At 42.1% G+C, this 20,994-nt stretch overlaps 1 protein-coding gene across 1 annotated transcript in view; it reads right to left on the bottom strand.

Moving 5' to 3' along the window:
* Positions 1–20,994, bottom strand: part of CTNNA1 (catenin alpha 1) — a 157,320-nt gene that overhangs the window by 112,171 nt on the left and 24,155 nt on the right. Inside the window, exons 5-6 of the mRNA XM_019534836.1 lie at positions 16,371–16,637; positions 13,252–13,455 (exon numbers count right to left, since the gene is read on the bottom strand). Of these exons, the coding sequence (XP_019390381.1) occupies positions 13,252–13,455; positions 16,371–16,637 (471 nt within the window). The remainder of the gene's footprint in view (positions 1–13,251; positions 13,456–16,370; positions 16,638–20,994) is intronic.

The following is a 20,994-nucleotide window of genomic DNA, read 5'->3' on the forward strand; positions in this document are numbered from 1 at the left end:
AAAAAAAAAATAAAGCAGCTAATACTTTTACTTCTTTAAACTTCTCACAGGCAGCCAAATAAGGGAAAATTAGAGAGACTCAGCTGTTCATAATCACCAGTTCTCTTCTGCCTGATGCAAAAGCACTCTTCGTACTTAATGTGGCTATGGCATTAGAGAGGTTTTGATCACATGCATGCATCGCACAAGCATTTAAGTAGGCAATTGAAAATATGAGAGAGATAAGAATTTTTTGAGAGTGATATCTTTTAGTGGACCAAGTCAGATCTGCTTTCAAATGTAAGGTATTCCTCAATAAAATCACCTGAAGAAAAAAAATCCTTGCCTCGCATAATTCCTGGACCATCACTACAGCCTTATTCTAAAACACAGCAACTAAGAACAGCAACCCAAAAACATCAGTTGCTTTTACCAGAACCCACAAAAAAACACTAAAACAAACAAACACCATACAGCTTTAAAGTACTGTGGATGGGGCATTATCCTCTACTGATAGTGGTAGTTTAGACTACAAATCACACTGATATTAAATACTTTTTGCATCAATTATATAAAAAGTAGCCTAGATCATCACTCCTGGAGGAATAAGCAAGCAGCAATAAATCTTTAAAAGGAATGACTCGAATCTAAACTGCACAACTGCTACACTGCAATTCCTGACTCAACATCAGATACAAAGCACGCAATTTGACTTGACTTGCATAAGTGTGAACCAAGTGCCAGGAGGCAGATTACACTTCTGTTCTCTATTGTAGAGGTTATGTTGGACTGGACGGAATGTATACTAAAACTTTTGTGTAATGAAACACCTATCAGCACATCAATGTATTTAAAGTTTCATTTCAGGTTATGTTAGTCTGGATTAAAGCCTGAAAGACAGGTTACCTCTTTAGTACTTTTTATCAGCATGGACAAATAGAAGATATGGATCCCTTTACCTCTTAGATTAACTGCCATTCCAGTTCTTGGCTTTCCCACAGCACATTTTTCATCAAGAGGACTTTGTAAGAGCCATTAAAAAATTCATTAATTACTGCAAGTTGGGTTAATACCCATGCAGAAGTAGTTGTATGCCCACAAACTTTGTGACTTTAAAAGGGAATCAGTGGCTACATATCACCATTCTGCATGGACACACCTAGAATGGGGAAAAAAGCAACCAGCAGATGTTTTCCTAATAGAGAAGTGTCAATAATAAACTTCACTTCACTGGTAGTCTTGAAGAATGCTATTACTTCTTTTGAAGGAGAAGCTGACATCCCATTGTGCAGTCTCAGGATCATGGCCCTTGCAGAGGAATAGGCAAGGGAGTTCACGATGGCATACAGTGGAACTGCTTACAGTAAATACTGTATGGACTTCCAGAATTCACATCATTTGAAGTGCTTCTCCACAAACACAGTGAACTCAGAAACAAAGTTCACTGTACAAATTGGAAATCAGGAAAGGGGAACATTAACACATTCAGTACCAAACACAAAATACATCCTCCAACATAGTATCCTGCCAATGTTAGAACCTCAGAAGCAAGAATCACTTTATTCTGCCAGTGAAACTTTCCTGACTTACCCCAGCTGTTTAGACAGATGATTGACAACCTCTATAATTCCTGATGTTTGATTAAGCAGGTTGCCACAGTCATACACTAAATAACTACTTCATTATGCAAACTATAAATCTTATTACTACTACTACAGCACACACTCTAAAGCAAATGCAACAAGGAAACTTGATCCAAGATGCATTAACTCAGCTTCAAGTTTCTCTTCTTGTCAACTAAAGCTGTATGGAACAGTTTAGTATCCAAATTATTTTTTAAAATATATTTTTAATTTAGGGTCAAACCCAGAACAGATTGGAACTTCAGTGAAAAAACAAAGTTGAACCCAGAACGTCTGCTCTAAAATTAGCCCTAAGGTTTTTCTTGATTTGCTGCCAACCACCTCTAATTTAGACCAGATGGTTAAGGACATCCTTATAATGTTAGCAGGGAAGCACAAAGTTTGCACTGATCAACAGGACACATCACCATCATTCTATGCAATGATTTAGTGAATGCTAATGTAGCAGCAAGGGATTTTATTGTACAAGAGCATGTTGTATGCAGCAGAGATTTAGATTCACATCCTGCAGTGGAACAACTGGCAAAAATATTCATTTTGAACTGATAGTATGAATCCACAAATTGCAACATCATTTCCCAAGCATCACAGCAGTTTTGTAAATACAGGTGCTGCATCATGCCTTTTATCTCATTATAGAAAACTGAAGAGCCTGTTTACGCAATATTACCAAAGTTAAAGAAGTTAAAAAAAAAAAAAAGAGTTGTCAATGAGAAAGAAAAAAGGCCTCTTTTGGTATATTACATAACTCAATTTTTGGTTATTTCATGGCATTCTGCACCATGCTCTATACAATGCAATTCAGCTTGAGCATAATTCAAGTAAGTATATAAAAGAGACCAGAATCATATTCTACAGCACAGTGTTGTGTCAAAGTTGATGGTGGTTTTATGCAGAACTCAGATTATAGATTTGTATAGGATGATCCTGCCTCAGGGAGGGGTTGGATTAGACGACCTCTGGAGGTCCCTTCCAGCCCTACCATTTCTATGATTATTTTAACTATGAGTGGCTGGCAGTGAGAACACATGGAAGCATGTTTTAGAATCCTATTTTAATTTCATAAAATATTTGTGGAAGTCCTTGAAGGGTGCCCCACAACCAACTTAATTTATCTGAGTTTGTGATCGATAGAGGCTTTAGGGTTTGGTTAACAAATTAGAAGTTGAGCTTTCTGTTGCCCCTACTGCAATACTAAATTTTTTAGTTCTATTCTACTTCTGCTCTCCCACTCAACTAGACATCACATTTTTGGGGAAAACTGTTGATGGCTTGAGAGAATGTGGCAGTCCCTGCCAATAAAAGAATACCTGTTATCATGGATGCTGAAGGAAACAAAACATCCAGTGTAATGAAGTAGAGGGACACGGTTTGCCAAAACATGCCACAGGAAGGCAATGTGTCTCCCCCTGGACTAAGGAGTCTCAGTTTTAGCCTTTAGGGGCATCTTGATCATCATACAAAAAGGCTCAGTACCAAGTTCCCAGAACATACCCCTAGGCTACTGAAACTCTGCATCTCTACCTATCACATGAAACTGAATGCAAAATGTTGTCCCATGCCCATATATCAAGTCTCTAAAAAGTCTGTTTGAGGATCTCCCTATCCCCCAAAAATGTTTCCAGTGCAATTCTGCATCCGTCTTCCATTTGAACCATCACCCTTGGCCAATAAATATCCCTGCTTCTAGTTATCAAGTCAAATTTACAATGAATGCATGATAAATACTGTACAATTAAAGGATGGACTTCATGTCTGGTTATAGTGTTATGCCATCTTCACTTCTTATTCAGAAGGAAACTATGGAGAACACACAGCCACGTCTGCTGGAGACAGCTAGACAATGTAGCAGTGCTTAATCCTAAACTTTTCTCCATTACCAATATATAATTAGTAGGGCCTTGCATTACATAATAATAAATAATGCAGCAGGGCAACCAGCATGGATTTGTAGCAGGTAGATCATGACTGACCAATTTTGGTTTTGTTTTATGACAGGGAGTAGAGGCGAATGTCATTTTCTTGGACTTTAGCAAGGGCTTCGATACGGTATCTCATTCAATTCTCATAATCAAATTAAGAGGCTGTGACATAGATGTTTACACTGTCCGGTGGGTGGCAAATTGGCTTAGTGGTCGCACCCAGAGAGTGGTAGTAGATGGGTTGGTATTGACCTGGAAGGATGTGGGTAGTGAGGTCCCACAGGGCTCAGTCCTTTGACCTGTACTCTTCAATATCTTAATCAGTGACTTGGATGTGGGTGTAAAGTGTACTCTGTCCAAGTCTCTGGATGATACTAAATTGTGGGGTGAAATGCACACACCGGAGGGTAAGGAACAACTGTAGGCAGACCTGGACAGGCTAGAAAAAGTGGGCAGTACACAATAGGATGAGGTACAACAAGACAAATACAGAGTGCTGCATCTAGGGCGCAAAAATATCCAGCACACCTACTGGCTAGGAAGTGACCTCTCAGCACCACAGAAGTGGAAAGAGATCTCAGTTATACTGGACTCCAAGACGAACATGAGTCGTCAGTGTGACGAAATCATCAGCAAAGCTAACCAACCGCACTTTATCATGCAATAGAACCAAGGAGGCGATACTTCCCCTTTATGCAGCATTGGTCAGACTGCAGTTGGAGTACTGCATCCAGTTTTGGGCGCCGTACTTCAAGAAGGGAGGTTGATAGACTTGAGAGGATCCACAGGAGGGCCACTTGTATGGTGAGGGGTTTACAGGACAAGCCCCATGAAGGACAGACTGAGGGACATGGACCTCTGCAGCCTCTGCAAGAAAAGGCTGAGAAGTGATCTTGTGGCCCCCTACAAATTCATTAGGGGGATGCAGCAAGGGATTGGAGGCGTTCTGTTCACCAGGGTGCTTCTTGGGATAACAAGGAACAATGGTCACAAACTGACAGAGAGCAGATTTAAGCTAGACATCAGGAAAAACTTCTTTACAGTAAGGGTGGCCAAAATTTGGAATAGGCTTCCAAGGGAGGCGATGCTCTCCCTTACCTTAGGGGTCTTTAAGAGAAGGCTTGACAGGCATCTGGCTGGTGTCATTTGACCCCAGCACTCTTTCCTGCCTAGGCAGGGGGGTGGACTCGATCTGTTGAGGTCCCTTCTGACCCTAGCATCTATGAATATCACCTCTTGGTTCACTGTTAAAGTTCCTGGCTTTGACCAATTCCTTGAGATTTTTCTTGCTTTGATACAGTGTATTAAACACTATTTCTACTTGATTTTACCAAGCTTCTATCTTCCCTCCCCCCACCGACTGCCTGCAGTCACTATATGGCAGTGGCTTCAGGATCATGGTGGGGAGAAATAGAGACAAAATGTTTTACTCGTTTCACAAGAAAAACAAGGGAATGCAGCTTTCTGAAGTCTTGGGGTCTCCCACTTATATAGGATGCAGTAAATTCAGTTCTTGGGCATAACTGTCAAGCTTTGCAATGGCCACACTGCATCAGAAACTAACCAACCACTACAACTACCTGCACATCACCAGCTTTCATCCTGAGCACTCCACTACTGCCTACAGCCAAGCTCTATGTTACCGACATATCTGTTCAGATCCCACCGATCAGGATATACACTGTAGGTATCTGGAACAGGGCTTTCAACACTTACAATACAGTCGAAAAAACAAGCTATTCAAATCAACACAGCTGGACTCAGACCTTACGCTGACCTGTTCGAGTACCTACCCTGTGACAAGGCCAACAGAATTTCTGTTATCCATCATACAGGACAGTACCACACAGTTAAAAGAAATGACAGAGGTGCTTAAACTCTAGCCCGTGGACCAGATGTAGTCCCCAGCACTATGTAATCCAAACAGTAGGCTGCCCACTGATCCTGAATTCCCCTTGGGCTATGGCCCTGCACACTACATCAGGTGCGCTGGGCTCCACAACCCATGCCCGCTGGGCCCTGTACACACAGGCTGCATAGGGCTAATCCAGCCCACAGACAGGTACCACACCATCCATCTGGCCCACGGCCAAAACTGAGCACCACCAGAATAAGGTAGACATCTTAAAGAAAAAGGAACCCATAGCTTTTGAGTCTTAATAACTGGCATCTGACCACCGTCAAAACAAGATAAACTTAATCTATTCTCACTGAACCTCAAATCAGAATATTTATCTTGCACTACACAAAAGTAGTAGTACTAGGTTGTTTCCAAACAGAATTGTCATGCCAATTGCAAAGAGAGGTCTGTCCTGTCCAGAATAGTCTCTCTGACAGGTGACTGACATAAAAAGGACATTAATGAAATCTCTTCCTACAGGTGGATTTTTAATAATCCAACTAAACATTTTATACCCTTTAAACAAGCCTATCTATGCTTACTGGTAGGTATGCACTGATATATCAGTTGGCTATCAGATCAACAACAATAAACTGAGAAATGACGTTTATTGGTTATCTGCTTTTTTTGGTCATTGTAGCCAATAATTATAGCCATGTGCCCCACAGCACCTTGGTGAGCATAGTTTGGGCCCAGCACCCCACTGGCCCAAGTCTGCAGCAGATTACAGGTCCTGGAAAACAGTGGGAGGCAGAGAGGGTGCCTGGGAGCAGTCACAGGGCACTGTGCTAAGCAACAAAAGGACCATTACCAGCTCCTGCTGCTGCAGCCATGGCAACACCATGCGTGTAGCAGGAGCCTGTGCACTGGGGCTGCCTCAGAGATGTCGGCCTGTGCATGGGCAGGGTAAGGTGCCACTTGAGGGATGTTTTGCTCCCCTGGGCACCTTTGCAAAAGCAGCTTCTCCCTAGTGCCTGTGGGAGCTTGGCTGCATGGGGCTCACCGGCATTGAGGCAGCAGTGTGCTCTGGGGCTCCAAACGTGCCTGGCACTGCTGTCTGCACAACGGTCCCCCCTGCCCACCCAGGAGAGCAGGACAGGCTGTGCAGGGAGCAGACCTGCTAGTAGGAGGCACGGGCAAGGGGGGGGGGGGGTGCACGCGCGCGCATGAATGATAAATGCAAGACAAACAAACAAAAAGGAGTTTTTACGTATGTAAGTAATTTAAACTGCCTTGCACTATTACTAAATATCAGCTATCGGATCAGCATTAGCCAACATATTTGGTTAAATCATCAGCTATCAGCATCAGCCAAGAAAATCTTTAATTGGTGCACACTTCCATACTAGTCAAAAGTAGAATTACTCAGAGACATACCATTTTTTTAATTTTTACTTTTGCAAAGTGCTCATGATATCCAATAGCAAAGAGTTCCACATTTAAAAATTTTATGCAGGATGTACACACTTTTTGGTTACAAAACCGTGGCTGTTGAGTTTAGTTTCTGGTCTATATTCTTGTATTAGAGATAAAAAAAAAAAATACTTCTTTGATTTCTTGCGCTATTGCTCCTTGGTCCTAATTCATTCTCTATTTCTCTACATATGGAGGTTTTGAACTTCACCTCACCATAATATCACCTGTATGTAGACCTTATCCATTTTAACCTTCAGTACTGAGTTCATTTCAGGCCACTGGAAGATAACAGTGCCACTGATTTACAAAAATGCTGTTTCTACTACACAGCTGCTTTAGAAGACTACCAAATTTTCCCCTCTCCTTCACAGGATCCAATTTTGCTGCCTACTACTCCAGCCCCAAAATCCCAGTCCATTTCTATTTTCTTGTTAAGTCACTAAAATCACATCTTGTGCCAATACTTTTTTGGCAGTCAATGACTCAGTAAAAAGGTTAGTTCTCTTTCCATCCCCATTCAATTTCTATTGCTGTATTTAGTTACAAACTGTATGTCCCTTTCCCCTAAAAATTCCTGCCTGATGCCAAATGGGGCAAGCCATCTGACTCTGAGCTGAGAGAAGCATTGTACACCCCAGTCAAAATCCCCAACCACAGCTAAGGTCGACACCCAATGCTTTTCAAGAAGGTAAAAAACAACAGATAAACAATAATGATAATAAAAAACAAACAAACAACCCCCCTACCCCTCAAAACCCTAACACATGTAGCAGCAAGGTGGGGAAAATTCTTTCCCAGCTCCATGTGGCAACCATTAAAGTGCAAGCACATGGGAAATACCCATAGTTGAAGAAAGGCATAACTACTCCTAGATTACCCCTGAGCAATGCTTATCCAACCTCTTCCTCAACACCTCCAACAATGCAAATGCCACAGCTTCCCTAAGCAGTTTATTCCACTGACTCACTAATCTAACAGTGAAGCAGTTGTTCCTGACGGAGGGTTTAAGTGAGGAAGTTGATTTCTGTGCCAGAACAGAGGCATGGGGATGCTGGAATAACTGCTAGGGGCTGTGCTTCCTTCCTGGCTGCATGCAAGAGCAGCAGAGTCCAGTCCTCAGCATCACCCAGCCTCTCTTCGTATCTCCACATCTAAAGATTTTAACCTGCCAGCTGCTGCCAAGTGGCCAGCATTTAGCCATGGAGAGTCCTGAGGCAGGCAAGGTTCTGGGAAAAAAAATCTTTATTCTGCCCTCACAAAACAAAGGTCCATGTCTTACTTGGGGGTATGTAGGATGCAAGAAAATATGGCATCTCCTACTTCACAAAATACTGGACCACACTCCTCGACTATTCCAAAGATGCACACAGAGGAAGTAAACTCAGATATCACTTGTAAGGCAAAATAAATGACAGATATTCCACTTGCAGATGAGACTGACATTAGTATTTTGTCATGGATTATTTGCAACCTGGACTGGATCACAGTTTAGTATTGGCATTAGTGAGGTTAAAAGCTGAATGCAACTACAGATTTGGGATCTGTTTCATGGACACAATGAAAGATCACACATCAGGAAGGACAAAAGCCATGAAGGAAAACATCATGGCTCTTCCAAAAGAAAAAAATCTTAGGAATTATGGAATACTGTAGAAAATGAGGGACAGGAAAAGTTACAAGAGGGGCCATAATGGTGTGCTAGGATCATGCATGCATAAAAAAAAAGTTAGGAACATTTCAAGGCACCTGTCTGAAAGAATAATGAGAATTTCTGTTGGCCCGAAAAAGCAGTAACTTATTATAGAAGAAAGCTGACCTACAATCTACAGCTGACAGAATGAGCAAAAAAAACAATGGAAGCAGACTACACAAAAATACTGTGATGCAGGGTTTTATCAAAACATAAAAGCAAACTAAGTGGGATGCAGAAAATGAAGACAAACACATGCATATAATCAAGGATGAGCAAAAGCATAAACCAATTATTTTGAAGTGCTGTAAAAAGTACAGAAAACTGTAAGACAAAACTGTTTTGAAGAAGCTCCTCAACGCAAATGAGGAAAAATAGACACGAATTTTAAGAACAAGTAAAGGTCTTATTAGAAAGTTGTGGGGGCAGGAAAGGCCACTGGGAAGTGATAATATAAATAGGGAGCTACTGCAAGCAAGTAAAGACGACATGGTAGATAGAATGCACAAGATATTTGGTACAATTTACTAAAAACAAAGAGCCAAGTGATTAGGGGAAAGCAACAATAGTACCAAGTTGTAAATAGTAGTGCAAGAACTATAAAAGGTAACACTAGAACAGAGTGTATTTTCATAAGGGCAAGGTACAATAGTTCAGTTATTTAAGGTAAGGCAGGTATCAAAAGAATAAAGAACACAACCAAGCCTGCTGCAACAGCTTTGTAGACTTTAGATAAGCTTTTGATAATATCTGGGAAGAGTTTAGAGCAAGTTTTGAAAATAGATGGTATCCTCAAGAAATACTCTTGTATTACACATTGATAGAAAACATCTTCAGCGCAGGCAGAGTGCACCAGAATGAATTGAGTAGTTCAAGGTTTAGGTTAGTACTGGAAGCAGTAATGCCTCTCTCATTGACTTGAAATAGGAAGGATCATGTTATGTGGACAGACTATGAAGGACCTTTGGTTTGGAGACTGCACTGAACTAAGAGCACTAGCATGGGAGGAAATTATATAGAGAACAAGCAAGGAAGACCAGGAAAAGATAAAAATTCAGACTGTGGATCGCCACAGAGACAAAATAAAAGTTAATTGGAGGGCAAAAGGAAAATGAAAGATTGAAGTTAAAAGTAAAGAACTAGACTAGAAAAAATGTAGACTTTTTAGCATTAGTATTGAAAACTAGGCATAGTAAAGATGTATATATAAAGAACCAGTAAGCTACTACCATGTGTAGATAACTAAAAACTGGCAGTCTTAAAAATCTCTATAAAAATTAAACTCAGAGCATATTAATCAAATGTTGTACTGCTATTATTATTACTATTGTTATTATTATTATTCAGATTTTAATGCTGAGTGCAAGGTTGATGAGCACTGTAGAACTAAGCAGGCTAATGAGAATACAGCCTCACAAGTAAAGGGAAAAAAAGGTGGAGATAAAAAATGCCCAAAGTAAGAAACAACACTAACAGATGATTAGAGAGCAAGTAAGCATACTGCAGTTGTTTGGGCTTGTGTCATGAATGTATCTTTTCAAGCTTTTGCATATAACAGTACATACCAGACTATAGTGAAAGAGGAAAACAAAGAATGCATGGACAAACATAGCCAGGACTGACATCAAATATAAAGGGCTACCATGCAACCCATTCATTTAAAATTTGGATACACGGTAGGTTCTGCAATCATTCAAAACACCTCAATATTTAGGGTAAAAAAATATTTTGTTCCAAAAAACTAAATTCTTCATTAGTATAAATGACAATAGAAGTTTAGTCAGAAGAAACTGAAGTTCTCACTGTGATGAACTTCTTACGAAGTTAAAGCTAAAACCATGTTTTCATCAAATGAAGTAGAGAAAAATCACTCTCAAAACAGTTTAAGAACTTTAAAAAAAAGCTGCATATTGAAATCATAAGCGTCAGGCACTTTCATCATTCTAAATATTGCAATACATGAACTAGGATCCAAAATTTTAAGATTCTAATTATGTTTTATATTTAAAACAAAACATGGTTAATCCCCTCAAAGCTTTAGCATGTTATGGCACGGAGCCATTTCTTCAGGAAACTGTACTTAATTTAGTTTTCAGTATTTAATTTGTGAAGAATAAATTAAATTATAATTTATATATATTGTGAAAAATAAACCTTGGTCCTGGGGAAGCTTTTTGAGAAAATTATCTTAGCACATGTCCACAAGGGGCCAGCAGGGGAGATCATGCTTAGGGGCAACCAACACAGGTTCATTAGAGGCAGATCCTGTCAGACCAACCTGGTGGCCTTCTATGACCAGGTCACCAAATCCTTAGATGCAGGGGTGGCAGTGGACATAAGTCTTCCTGGACTTTCGGAAGGCCTTCAACACTGTCTCTCACCCCATTCTTCTAACAGAACTGGGGGACTGTGGTGTCAACACCTACACAGTCAAATGGGTTGCCAACTGGCTGGAGGGCCGCACCCAGAGAGCGGTAGTGGATGGGTCCTTTTCGGCCTGGAGGGATGTGGGCAGTGGGGTTCCGCAGGGCTCGGTCCTCGGGCCCACACTGTTCAACATCTTCATCAGTGACTTGGACAAAGGGGTAAAATGCATCTTGTTAAAACCTGCAGATGACACTAAGATGTGGGGAGAAGTGAGCATGCTAGAAGGAAGGAATAGGCTGCAATTGGATCTGGACAGGTTATAGGATTGGGCGGAAGAGAACAGGATGGGTTTCAACACTGACAAGTGCAGGGTACTGCACCTGGGGAGGAAGAACCAGCAGCATACCTGCAGGCTGGGGAACTCCCTTCTCGTCAGTGCAGAGGCAGAGAAGGATCTTGGAGTCATTATTGAGGCCAATATGAACATGGGCCGACAGTGTGGGGATGTGGTCAGGAAGGCCAACCATACCTTGTCATGCATCCACAAATGCATCTCAAGCAGGTCCAAGGAGGTGATCCTCCCCCTCTATGTGACACTGGTTAGGCTGCAGTTGGAGTACTAAGTCCAGTTCTGAGTGCCGCACTTCAGGAGAGATGCAGACAGCATGGAGATGGTCCAGAGGAGGGCCACTCGCATGATCAGGGGGCAGCAGGGCAGACCCTATGAGGAGAGGCTATGGGACCTGAACCTGTTCAGCCTCCACAAGAGAAGGCTGAGGGGGCATCTAATGGCCTGTTACAAACTAGTCAGAGGGGACCAGCAGGCATTGGGGAAGTCCCGGTTCCCCCAAGCACTACCAGGAGTGACTAGAAAAAATGGTCACAAGCTGGCAGAGGGTAAATTCAGATTAGACATTAGGAGGTGCTACTTCACTGTCAGGGTGTCTAGGATCTGGAACCAACTTCCAAGCGAAGTGGTGCTGGCTTCTACCCTGGGGGTCTTTAAGACAAGGCTAGACAATCACCTTGCTGGGGTCATTTGACCCCAGTACTCTTTCCTGCCACAGCAGGGAGTCAGACTTGATGATCTGCTCCACAGTCCCTTCCGACCCTACTAACTACGAAACCATGAATTTAGCACTTGGGGTAGCATGGGCACTTAAGTGCACAGTTGACAGCCCAGAGGTCACAAGTTCAACGCCATGGCAGAAGCACTTACAGCATGGCTTGTCCGATTCCAATGAAATCTGTGAATCCTGCTACATACATAGGTGGTGGAAGGCCCAGGGGAAGGGGCTTATCTGCACCATGTCCCCCCATCCCCGAAACGCAGGGCAGCAGGTAGGACAGCCAGGCTATAGGCTCTGGGCTGCTACAGCTGGGGAACAGGGGGAGAGGCACACTCACAGCCAGGATTGCAGCCCTGGCATGTGGATTACTGCCTAGCACGGTAGCCAGGCAATTCTATGAAGGGGAAGGGGAATGGGGGGAGGGGCTAGATCAAGGCCCCCAGTGAGGGAGGGAGTGGGGCAGGGGCAAATGGGACTACCAGAGCCCTGGGTGACTAATGCAAGGGTGTGGGGAAGTTCTGAGATGCGAGAGCAGGCTGCCGTTGTGGGCTGAGACTCTGCACCCTGCACCACTGCCCTGAGAGACACAGAACACCACGTGCCTGCCACCAAGCAGGCAGACGATGGAGTGCAGCCTGGTGGCAACAGGCACAGTGGTGTGCTGCTCCCAGGGCAGCGGGGCAGAGCCCCAACCTGCAGTGGCAGCCTGCCCTCACGCTGTGCACAGATTGGGGGGCATGTGCCCCAGGGTATATGCAGAGGCAGGACCCTCCCTGCACTCCTGGATGAGCTGCCCAGGGCTCCAATATTCCCAGACACCCACTCCAGGGCCCCATTCACCCCAGTCCCTGTCCCACTCTCTCCCTCACCGTGGGGCCCTCAACCTGCCCCTTCTCCATGACAGACTTACCTGCTTGAGGTGGGAGATGCAGGCGCACACAAGTGCATGCATGCTCAGCCCCACAAATAATAATTTTCTCCTTCTACCTATGGCTAAATACCTTGTCACAAGGACGCAAGAAAGGGAAGAAAAGGAAGGAACAGTTTAGGCACACTTGCTTCTGCCCAAACAAGCAGAAGAGAATGGGCTAGACCTCTTGAAGTCACTTGCAGCCCTGCATTTCTATTGTGCATCTCTTCATGAAAATACGATACAGTTCAAAGCCTGCTAGACTCAAGTCTCTCTTCTAAAATGTTAAGAGAGAAAAGAAACCAACTAACTAACTGGAAAGCCCCCCCCACAATATAACCCGTGGATACTCACATTCCCCATATATTCAGAAAGTAGATCCTGCAGAGCTTGCCGCACTGCATTGCACTCAGCAACAATACGCTCTCGTCTATCATCACGCGTACAGGATGAATCGGCCATTAAGGCTGCTCCACTAATTATGCTCTCCAGACGTTCTTCCAAGGAAGGGCGAAAACGTTCCTCACTGAAGCTCAAAGGATCCACAATAATTTGTTTCTAGTAAAAGAAAAAAGTAATCAGTAACTGATAGCACCTTGTTACTTTAATTCATCAGAATGATCCAATCTTAGAATTGTTACAGTATCCATGAAAGAAACCATATTTTGTTTTTTTGGGGGGTTTTGTTTGTTTGTTTGTTTTTACAGTAGAGACTTACTTCCCTGTAGATAGTCCAACAAAATTATGAGAAACCTCCCCTATGCATTAAAGTTTCTGGACATTTCTTGCTGTTCAGTAATGTTGACAGCAGTTAAACAAAACTTGGCCACAAGAAAGCATATTTGAATCTACATATCATGCAGTATTGCCAGCATAAATCACACCACAGCTACTGAATTCTCAGTAACTGCATGTCAATCTAGTCAAATCTTAACTATTTGGCTTGTTAAATGTTACCACCCCATCATGAATGAACAGGGAAACTTTCTAAATTATGCTCTTTGTAATACATTGCTCTAGTTTATCCAGTCTCTTTCTTCCTTCCCCCTCTACATAATTACACAGAGGAATATAAAATTGTTCTCAAAAGTTAAGTGAAAACAGGTATAGTAAGGTTTAACATGGTACAGGAATCATTTTTTTCAAGACAGAGCAAAGAGCAGGTTTATCGTAATTGAGTATTACTACAGTACAACTTATACTGACAGTGTTTTGGCTGCATCAGCAATTCTAGTCCAAATCCCAGTGCTACCATAAAAATTCTGTGCAGGCTGAAACTGTATACTAGATGTCACCCCACAGCACTTAAAAGTATTTCATTAAAAGAATCTCTGTATTATGGAAAAAAGAACATACAGCTGTTGCAGGTTGTTTAATGCTTTAGAACAAATCCTGAAATTTTTTTTGAAGTTAAAACTGACCAGTCTATAACTACACGCAAGTCGTATCCTTTCTGTGCATTGAACACTTCCTCCTCCAGAACACAATCATAAAGTTTGCCACTGAACTGTCAGATGCATAGGTTCTCTGGAACTCAGTATATTGTTACTCATGCAATTATTGCTACAACAACTTTTACCAACAAAATACAACCTATTCACATGTTACTGCCACTGAACAATGTTTTACTTTAGCTATAGGTAGAATTCCTGGGATCTTCAAATACTTATTTAGAATGATATCATGCCACTTAGTTTTAGACATTTCTACCCATTGTTAACACTATCTTATACTTAGTCAGCAACACTCATAATCTCGATATTTCAAGCTGGGCCAACTAAGCCATTTCCAGGCACTGTCAACTAAACTAGGTCTGGTTTAATCTAATCAAATCACACCATAGTGCCAAAAACACCTGCCAGAGCCCCAAACTGATCTACAAAATGGTTTTTAAGTGTTGTAATATGGTTAATGAACCAGCAATAGTGGGGCTTTTTTGCAAACATTCCTTTGTGCAGACAGCTTGAAAAATAAGGTAAGAGTTCTATGTAAGGTAATAGGTTTTACACACACACACACACACACACACACACACACGTATATTTAAACACATATTATTTAAGGAAAAGGTAAAGATTGTAGTCATGGCCTTTCACTGTATACACATTTTATTTATATTGCAAAACTTTTTGGGAAGGTGGAGGTTAGGGTACTAAAAACATATTTTTGGAGAGGGCAAAAAAGGGCAAAAATTTGTAACTGGCAGGCAAAGACAGCGAGAGGTATAGGAAAGAGGCAGGGTGAAGGACTCCACAACAAAACATTCACTACAGCCATTTCTAAAAGTCCACTTTTTATTTACTTCTAGAAATGTTGGTACCACCTTCTTTATTAGTCAGAGATCTCTTCATTGAAGTTACAAAAAGCCAGCTTCAGGAACAAGTATGCTCAGTAACAGTTTTCTATTATTCTTCTATTAAATGTGGCATAAAATGGGCTACTGTTCAGCATTAAAGTATTTTTACTGGGCTTGCTTGAAATGGACTCCATGTATTAATACAGCTATTCTGAACCAACATCAATAACTTCGAACTCCACATTCCATAATCTCCTCCTGGTATAATAAAGCCAATTCCCAAATAATTCATCTGCCTGTGAAAAATCTATCAGAATCTATCCCACTTTGTTTCACTGTCTTCCTATAGTAATTTTTCACTGATTTTCCAGGAGCTGGACAAGTGGGCCACATAATCCCAAGAGGTGAGAACAACCTTTGCAACAGGCTAGCCAATTCTAAAGAGCCTCTGGAACAAGGCAGAACTATTTCAAATCAACTAATGGTGTTTAGTCAAGGATTCTAGTCTTGCAAATTCTTTTAGTAGACAAATTCTGACTTCAGCCTTAAGATATAAAACAATACATCCAGAGCCACAGTCCTGGAGACTGCAGTTGGGCAATGACATTTGGAACAATGATTTTCCACTAATCCAAGAACATATAAACATACTTCACTTCTCAGTAAGATGCTAACAGCACTATAAAAAGCTACTAAGAACACATTTACTGCTAGTTAAAGTATTTCTAGCATATTACAAGAATCCATTAGCTGGCAGAACACATTTACTATACTATGTAGAATTACTAGTTTCCAAACAGCAACCAGAAGAGAGTGATAAAGTCTCTCGAGTTTATTTATCCTTCATTCAATCCACAAGTCTCCAGCCATAAGAAATGGTGTAGTTCCACTGTGTGGGCGATATAAATCCTTGTTTTAGAAATAGGAACATAAAAGGGTTTCAACTGTGAACACAACAGAGGGCCTTTAAATACCATCCTAAATATCACTCTCTACTTAAGAAACACAGCCTTTGTATAGTTCCGTAACAGATTACTCTTCCACATACTACAACTTCCATGGTGTCAACCACCTTCCTGATGTTTTTCTCGTCTTTAACCAATTTATAAGCAGCAGTCTTTGAAATGAAATATACAAAGTAAAGTTACACTGTGTGTCAAACAGGTTTAATACTTACATCAAAGTTGTTGAGCGCATAAGCTAGCTCTCCCCCTCCACCCTGGGGTTGGGTGCCATCATCAGATGCTGTAGCTTGGGCTGCATTTGAAATGCCTGTGACTGCCTGTTGTAATTGTTTGTAGATCAAGTCCCGGTTAGCTTTGTAAGCAGCTACATCAGGATGCTGCAGACAGGCCTGAGAAGCAGTATAAAGTATTGGAATATTTTTCTGTAGAATTCCTCTGGCTGCAGCCATCTGATCACGATGGCCTACGTCCTTCAATTCCTGTAAAAGAACAAAAACAAAACAAGTTATCAACATTTAGAGAAACTTACTATGCTTAAGATCTACATATTTTTCCCTTTTAATAAAGCTAAAAGTACATTCTTTACCCAAGAGTAGGTTAAATCTCAACTAAGCAACAGTTCTTTCCATGTCTGTAGTTAAAAGTTTGGTTACATTTGGAACACAACAGTAGCTCATTAAGTAATGACACTGCATAGCAGCCCCAAACTTAACTTTTTAAAAATTCAAATGAAGATATTTATTATTTGACATGACAAAGTAGATGGTTCATTTTCAGTGCTAACAACTGGCCTAGACATCTACATTGATGCTTTATTTCCTAATGTTCAGGAAAGTAAATGAATGTGTAACAGAACAAGGTGCAATGATTATATGTGCTTAGTTTTTTGTTGTTGTTGTTTTTAAAACGGTCACCCAAAACCAAGCCAAACTTTGGAAAAAAAAACCCAACTGTTTTCTTCAACCAGGGTGCTGCAGCATCCTGGGGTGCCATGGGTTGCTGTTAAATGATAATAGTACTGTTATGTGTACAAACACCTATCTATGAGATAAACCCAGAGATTTCAAACAGGAATCTGCAATGTCAAGAGCATTCAGTCCTGTTCGGTCCAAGTTCTCTGCAGCAAGACAAGCTGCTCTATTATTTCTCCATCATCCAAAAAAAAAAGGAAAGCTAGGAGCTGGCATTTTCTGATGGATGCCTCAAGTCTACAAAGATTGAAAACCACTGTCTTAACCCCACTCTGCATTCCAAAACTTCCTCCTAAAATCTCTTAGATGTAGGGATACTTGGTTCCTGTAAGTAACTTATACTTCTCTGATCACAGGAAGAATCCAGAGCCTATTCCTCCAAGGCCCATCTCTGAACACGGCTCCCTTCCTACTCCTTTAGCAGGGGTGGGGAAGGTGAAATTCCTTTCCTTTTACGAAAGCTTTCTGATGGTGTCAAGGTTGGGATATAAGAAACAAATGGACTTTTAGAAAAGGAGTGTTTCTACAAGATGTATGGAATGGTTAAGTTTCTATTTAAGAAGATCCCAATTGATCAAATGTTAAGGTTACAGCTCTTTTCTACATGGTCAACCTTCCACCCTACAGGACAGCAATTTTCAGTATATACAAAACTTAACATTTAAAATGGTGGGATTATAAGTCATGAAAATGTTATTCAAAGGCTGAAGGACTTGAAGCACTCACTGGGGTTTTCTTTTGTAAAATTTACTGCTTTCAAGGACCCTCTTGGTGCCTCAAGCACACATATAGCAATGATCTTCCCCCCACCCTTTTCTTTTTTGGAGCTGGAAGAGTAAGTTTTTGTATCTTACAAACAGTATATTTTTCCAGTCTAAAAACACATTATAGTATACCCAACAGTATGATGTATATAATTCCCTTCTCCTGTTCCTCCTCAGGTTTGAATAGCATTACAAACATTGAATAACAAAGAGTAAAAAGGAATATTTTATTTGAATGATCCTTTGCTGAATAAAATCCAAGAAAAGGAGTCTAGTGAAACTACACACAGAAACATGCTCTGGATCAAATCCAACTGAAGTGCAAGGTCATTAGTGTATCAGTAACCAGGACCACCTTTTTCAAAGCAAAGTAAGAGATATTACCCAAAACAAAAGAAAAAATTAATAGAACATTAAAAACACTTTTCATTCTATGAAAGCACCAAAATTCAAACAATAACATCCCATTCTTTCCCCTTGAGTTTCCACACTAAGTAGGATCCCACTGTGTTGTCATAAAAGATGTCAATGTCATCCTATCATTACTATTAAACATGGGTCAGGAATCTTTAGATTTCATAAAAATCGGGGACAGTGGCTTAGGATTACATTCTACTTGCAACCGATAGACGCTAATACAGCCTCATAAAAATACCTTTTGGTATTTTTCACAAAAGAACAAGATGACTAATAAATTGTGTGACCTGGATAAAAAGGAAGAATATTTTTAGCTGCTTGTTGGAATAAACCCTAGTGTATCCCTCTAAATAAGAAAACTAGTAAATCATGAACATTCTAAGTGACACCTTATTTTCTTCAGTTCAATTTAAGAAATTGTTTTGAGCATTTAAAAATATTCTCAGTATACTCTCCGCTGCCACCTGGGTAAATGCTAACCATATAATCTTGATACTTGAGCCTTCCCTACATTTAAAAGTGCCTAGGTATAAATATACCTCTGTATTTACAATAGAGATGCTACTTCATTTACCAATTTAGCTTATTCCATTGGAGGAACAGGTTTGAGTTCTCAGCAAAAGGACTTTATTGTACAACTGCATGTACCCCAGGCTTTTGATGGCATAGCAATGTAATTTTAGGACGTATTTTTTTTCCACTCAATCAATAGCTATGTCAGTAAAATCTTTATGTAGACCAAGTGTTCTGCGTTAGTACAATGCTGTTTTTATGGGCCACTCACTGAAATTCATGTGGTACTTAATCTCTTTCGAATATATCTTTAAAAATACATTTAAGTTCTAGCATTACTAATATTTTATAATTGATCACTGAAATTTTTATTTATAATTTCCAATATTTACACTCTTTACCTTTCTTTTGAGTTAAATAAACATGAGCACAAAATGACTTTTCTTGGCTTTATAGGCCTTTATCAAAAGATACAAGCTTGATTAAGATCAGTACAGGGGTAGGAACAGAATACAAGAAGTACTTGAAATAAAATTTAATAAATACTCCTTAAGGATCTGTCCACATATGCAGGCATGTGTGCTTGTAGCAGCTCAAATAGAAGTGATAAAAAAGTGTGAGCTGGGGCTTTGTGCATCAGCACATGTGCCTGGATATGCACTTCGGTGCGGTGCAAGTTGTGCCACTTGGGGCAAAATAACCCTGCCTGACCCTCCCAGATCTACAGCCAGGGGGAGCTAGAGCCTGAGGCCAGCACCTGTGCTGGCCCTAGCAGTGTAAAAAGCTGCCCTGGCAAGTGGCTCAGGGCTACTTGCTCTCAGGAGCTTCTGGGGCCCAGCCAACTGGTACCTGGGGACACTATCCCTTGTGCCAGCTGGACTGCTGAAGCAATCCTGAGAGTTCCCTGCACCCTCTACCCACTGCAGCAGCCTGGCAGTGAAGGCTGCTGCCTGGCTGTGACCTGCTGCGCACATGCCAGACCCAAATGGAGATTGCACAGCCAGTACAGGCATCTGCCCCTCTGAGCCAGCAGCCAGTGGGCTGTGGCTGCAGAGCTGACAGTAGTGCTGCAAAAAGGCCACGTGTGCCCCGCCCAGCCATTTGGGCAGCTATCGGCTGGAAGATGTTCCCAGTGTGGTGGCCTGCTTTGAACAGTCAAAGCATGTCCTCCTGGCCCCAACTGGCCAGGAGCTCAGCCAACTCCAGCTGGGTCCAAGGTGCCAGCTCTGCGCAGGCTCCTCTGCCTGAGTCCTGCCACTTGCCTCCCTAGCAAGCATTCATGTTCCCTCCTAGAAAACTGAAAAATCCCTGCAAAAAAAATCCCAAAGTCACTCTGTAAAATACCCCAAAATCCATGTTCATCCACAATTAAAACACAAGACCACTATATAGACAGAGAGAGTGAGACAGACAGAGACCAGCTGGGCAATGTTTTATTGATAAATCTACAGTGTTAAAGCAATTTGAAAGCCTACCAGTGTCTCCATCATCATAATAAAATGAATTCTAAATACTTACCTGTATGTTTTATTGTTTGCCTTTGGTTTTCTTACCATAGAGCAGTTAGACCTCCCCCTGACCCCTTCGCTGACCAGAATGTGGGGACAGCTGCCTCTGCAGCTACAGCTCCTGCCAGCAGGTCTCATCCTGTCTGGAAGCTGGGTACGCAGGGTACGTACTGGGGGAGACATGGGGTGTGTGGATAGGGGTGGGTGGACCATGGGGGGACTGTGGAAGAACTTGCCCCCTGCCCCCCCTGCTCATGGACTGCCCCCCTCCCCACAGCCCACAGGCCCCACCAATCCCCTGGATTGCTACCCCACGCAGCCCCATCCCCCACCAGTTCCTACAGCACCCCTGATGGTTCCTCTGCCCTGCCTGGCCCCACCTCCCCCCACTTGCAGCCCCAGATCCCTGATGGCTCCCCTGCCTGGCTCCAGCCTCCCCCATGGCAGAGCCCCCCCGCACAGCACTGGGGGTGGGGAGCAGTGGGGACAGGCCACAGCTGCCTGCCACCCGCACTGCCACTGCCCCACTGTGCAGGTGCAGCCCAGGTTGGCAGGGTGCTGCATGGCTCCGCACACTGTTAGGCAGCTGGGCCCACTGTGGCTATCACCTGGGGCTTGGAATCACTCAGCCTGAGTGACCCCAGCTGCCTGACAGAGTACAGA

The sequence above is a fragment of the Crocodylus porosus genome, unplaced genomic scaffold (assembly GCF_001723895.1).
Source record: "Crocodylus porosus isolate Cpor-Errol unplaced genomic scaffold, CroPor_comp1, whole genome shotgun sequence".
Taxonomy (NCBI): Eukaryota; Metazoa; Chordata; order Crocodylia; family Crocodylidae; genus Crocodylus; species Crocodylus porosus.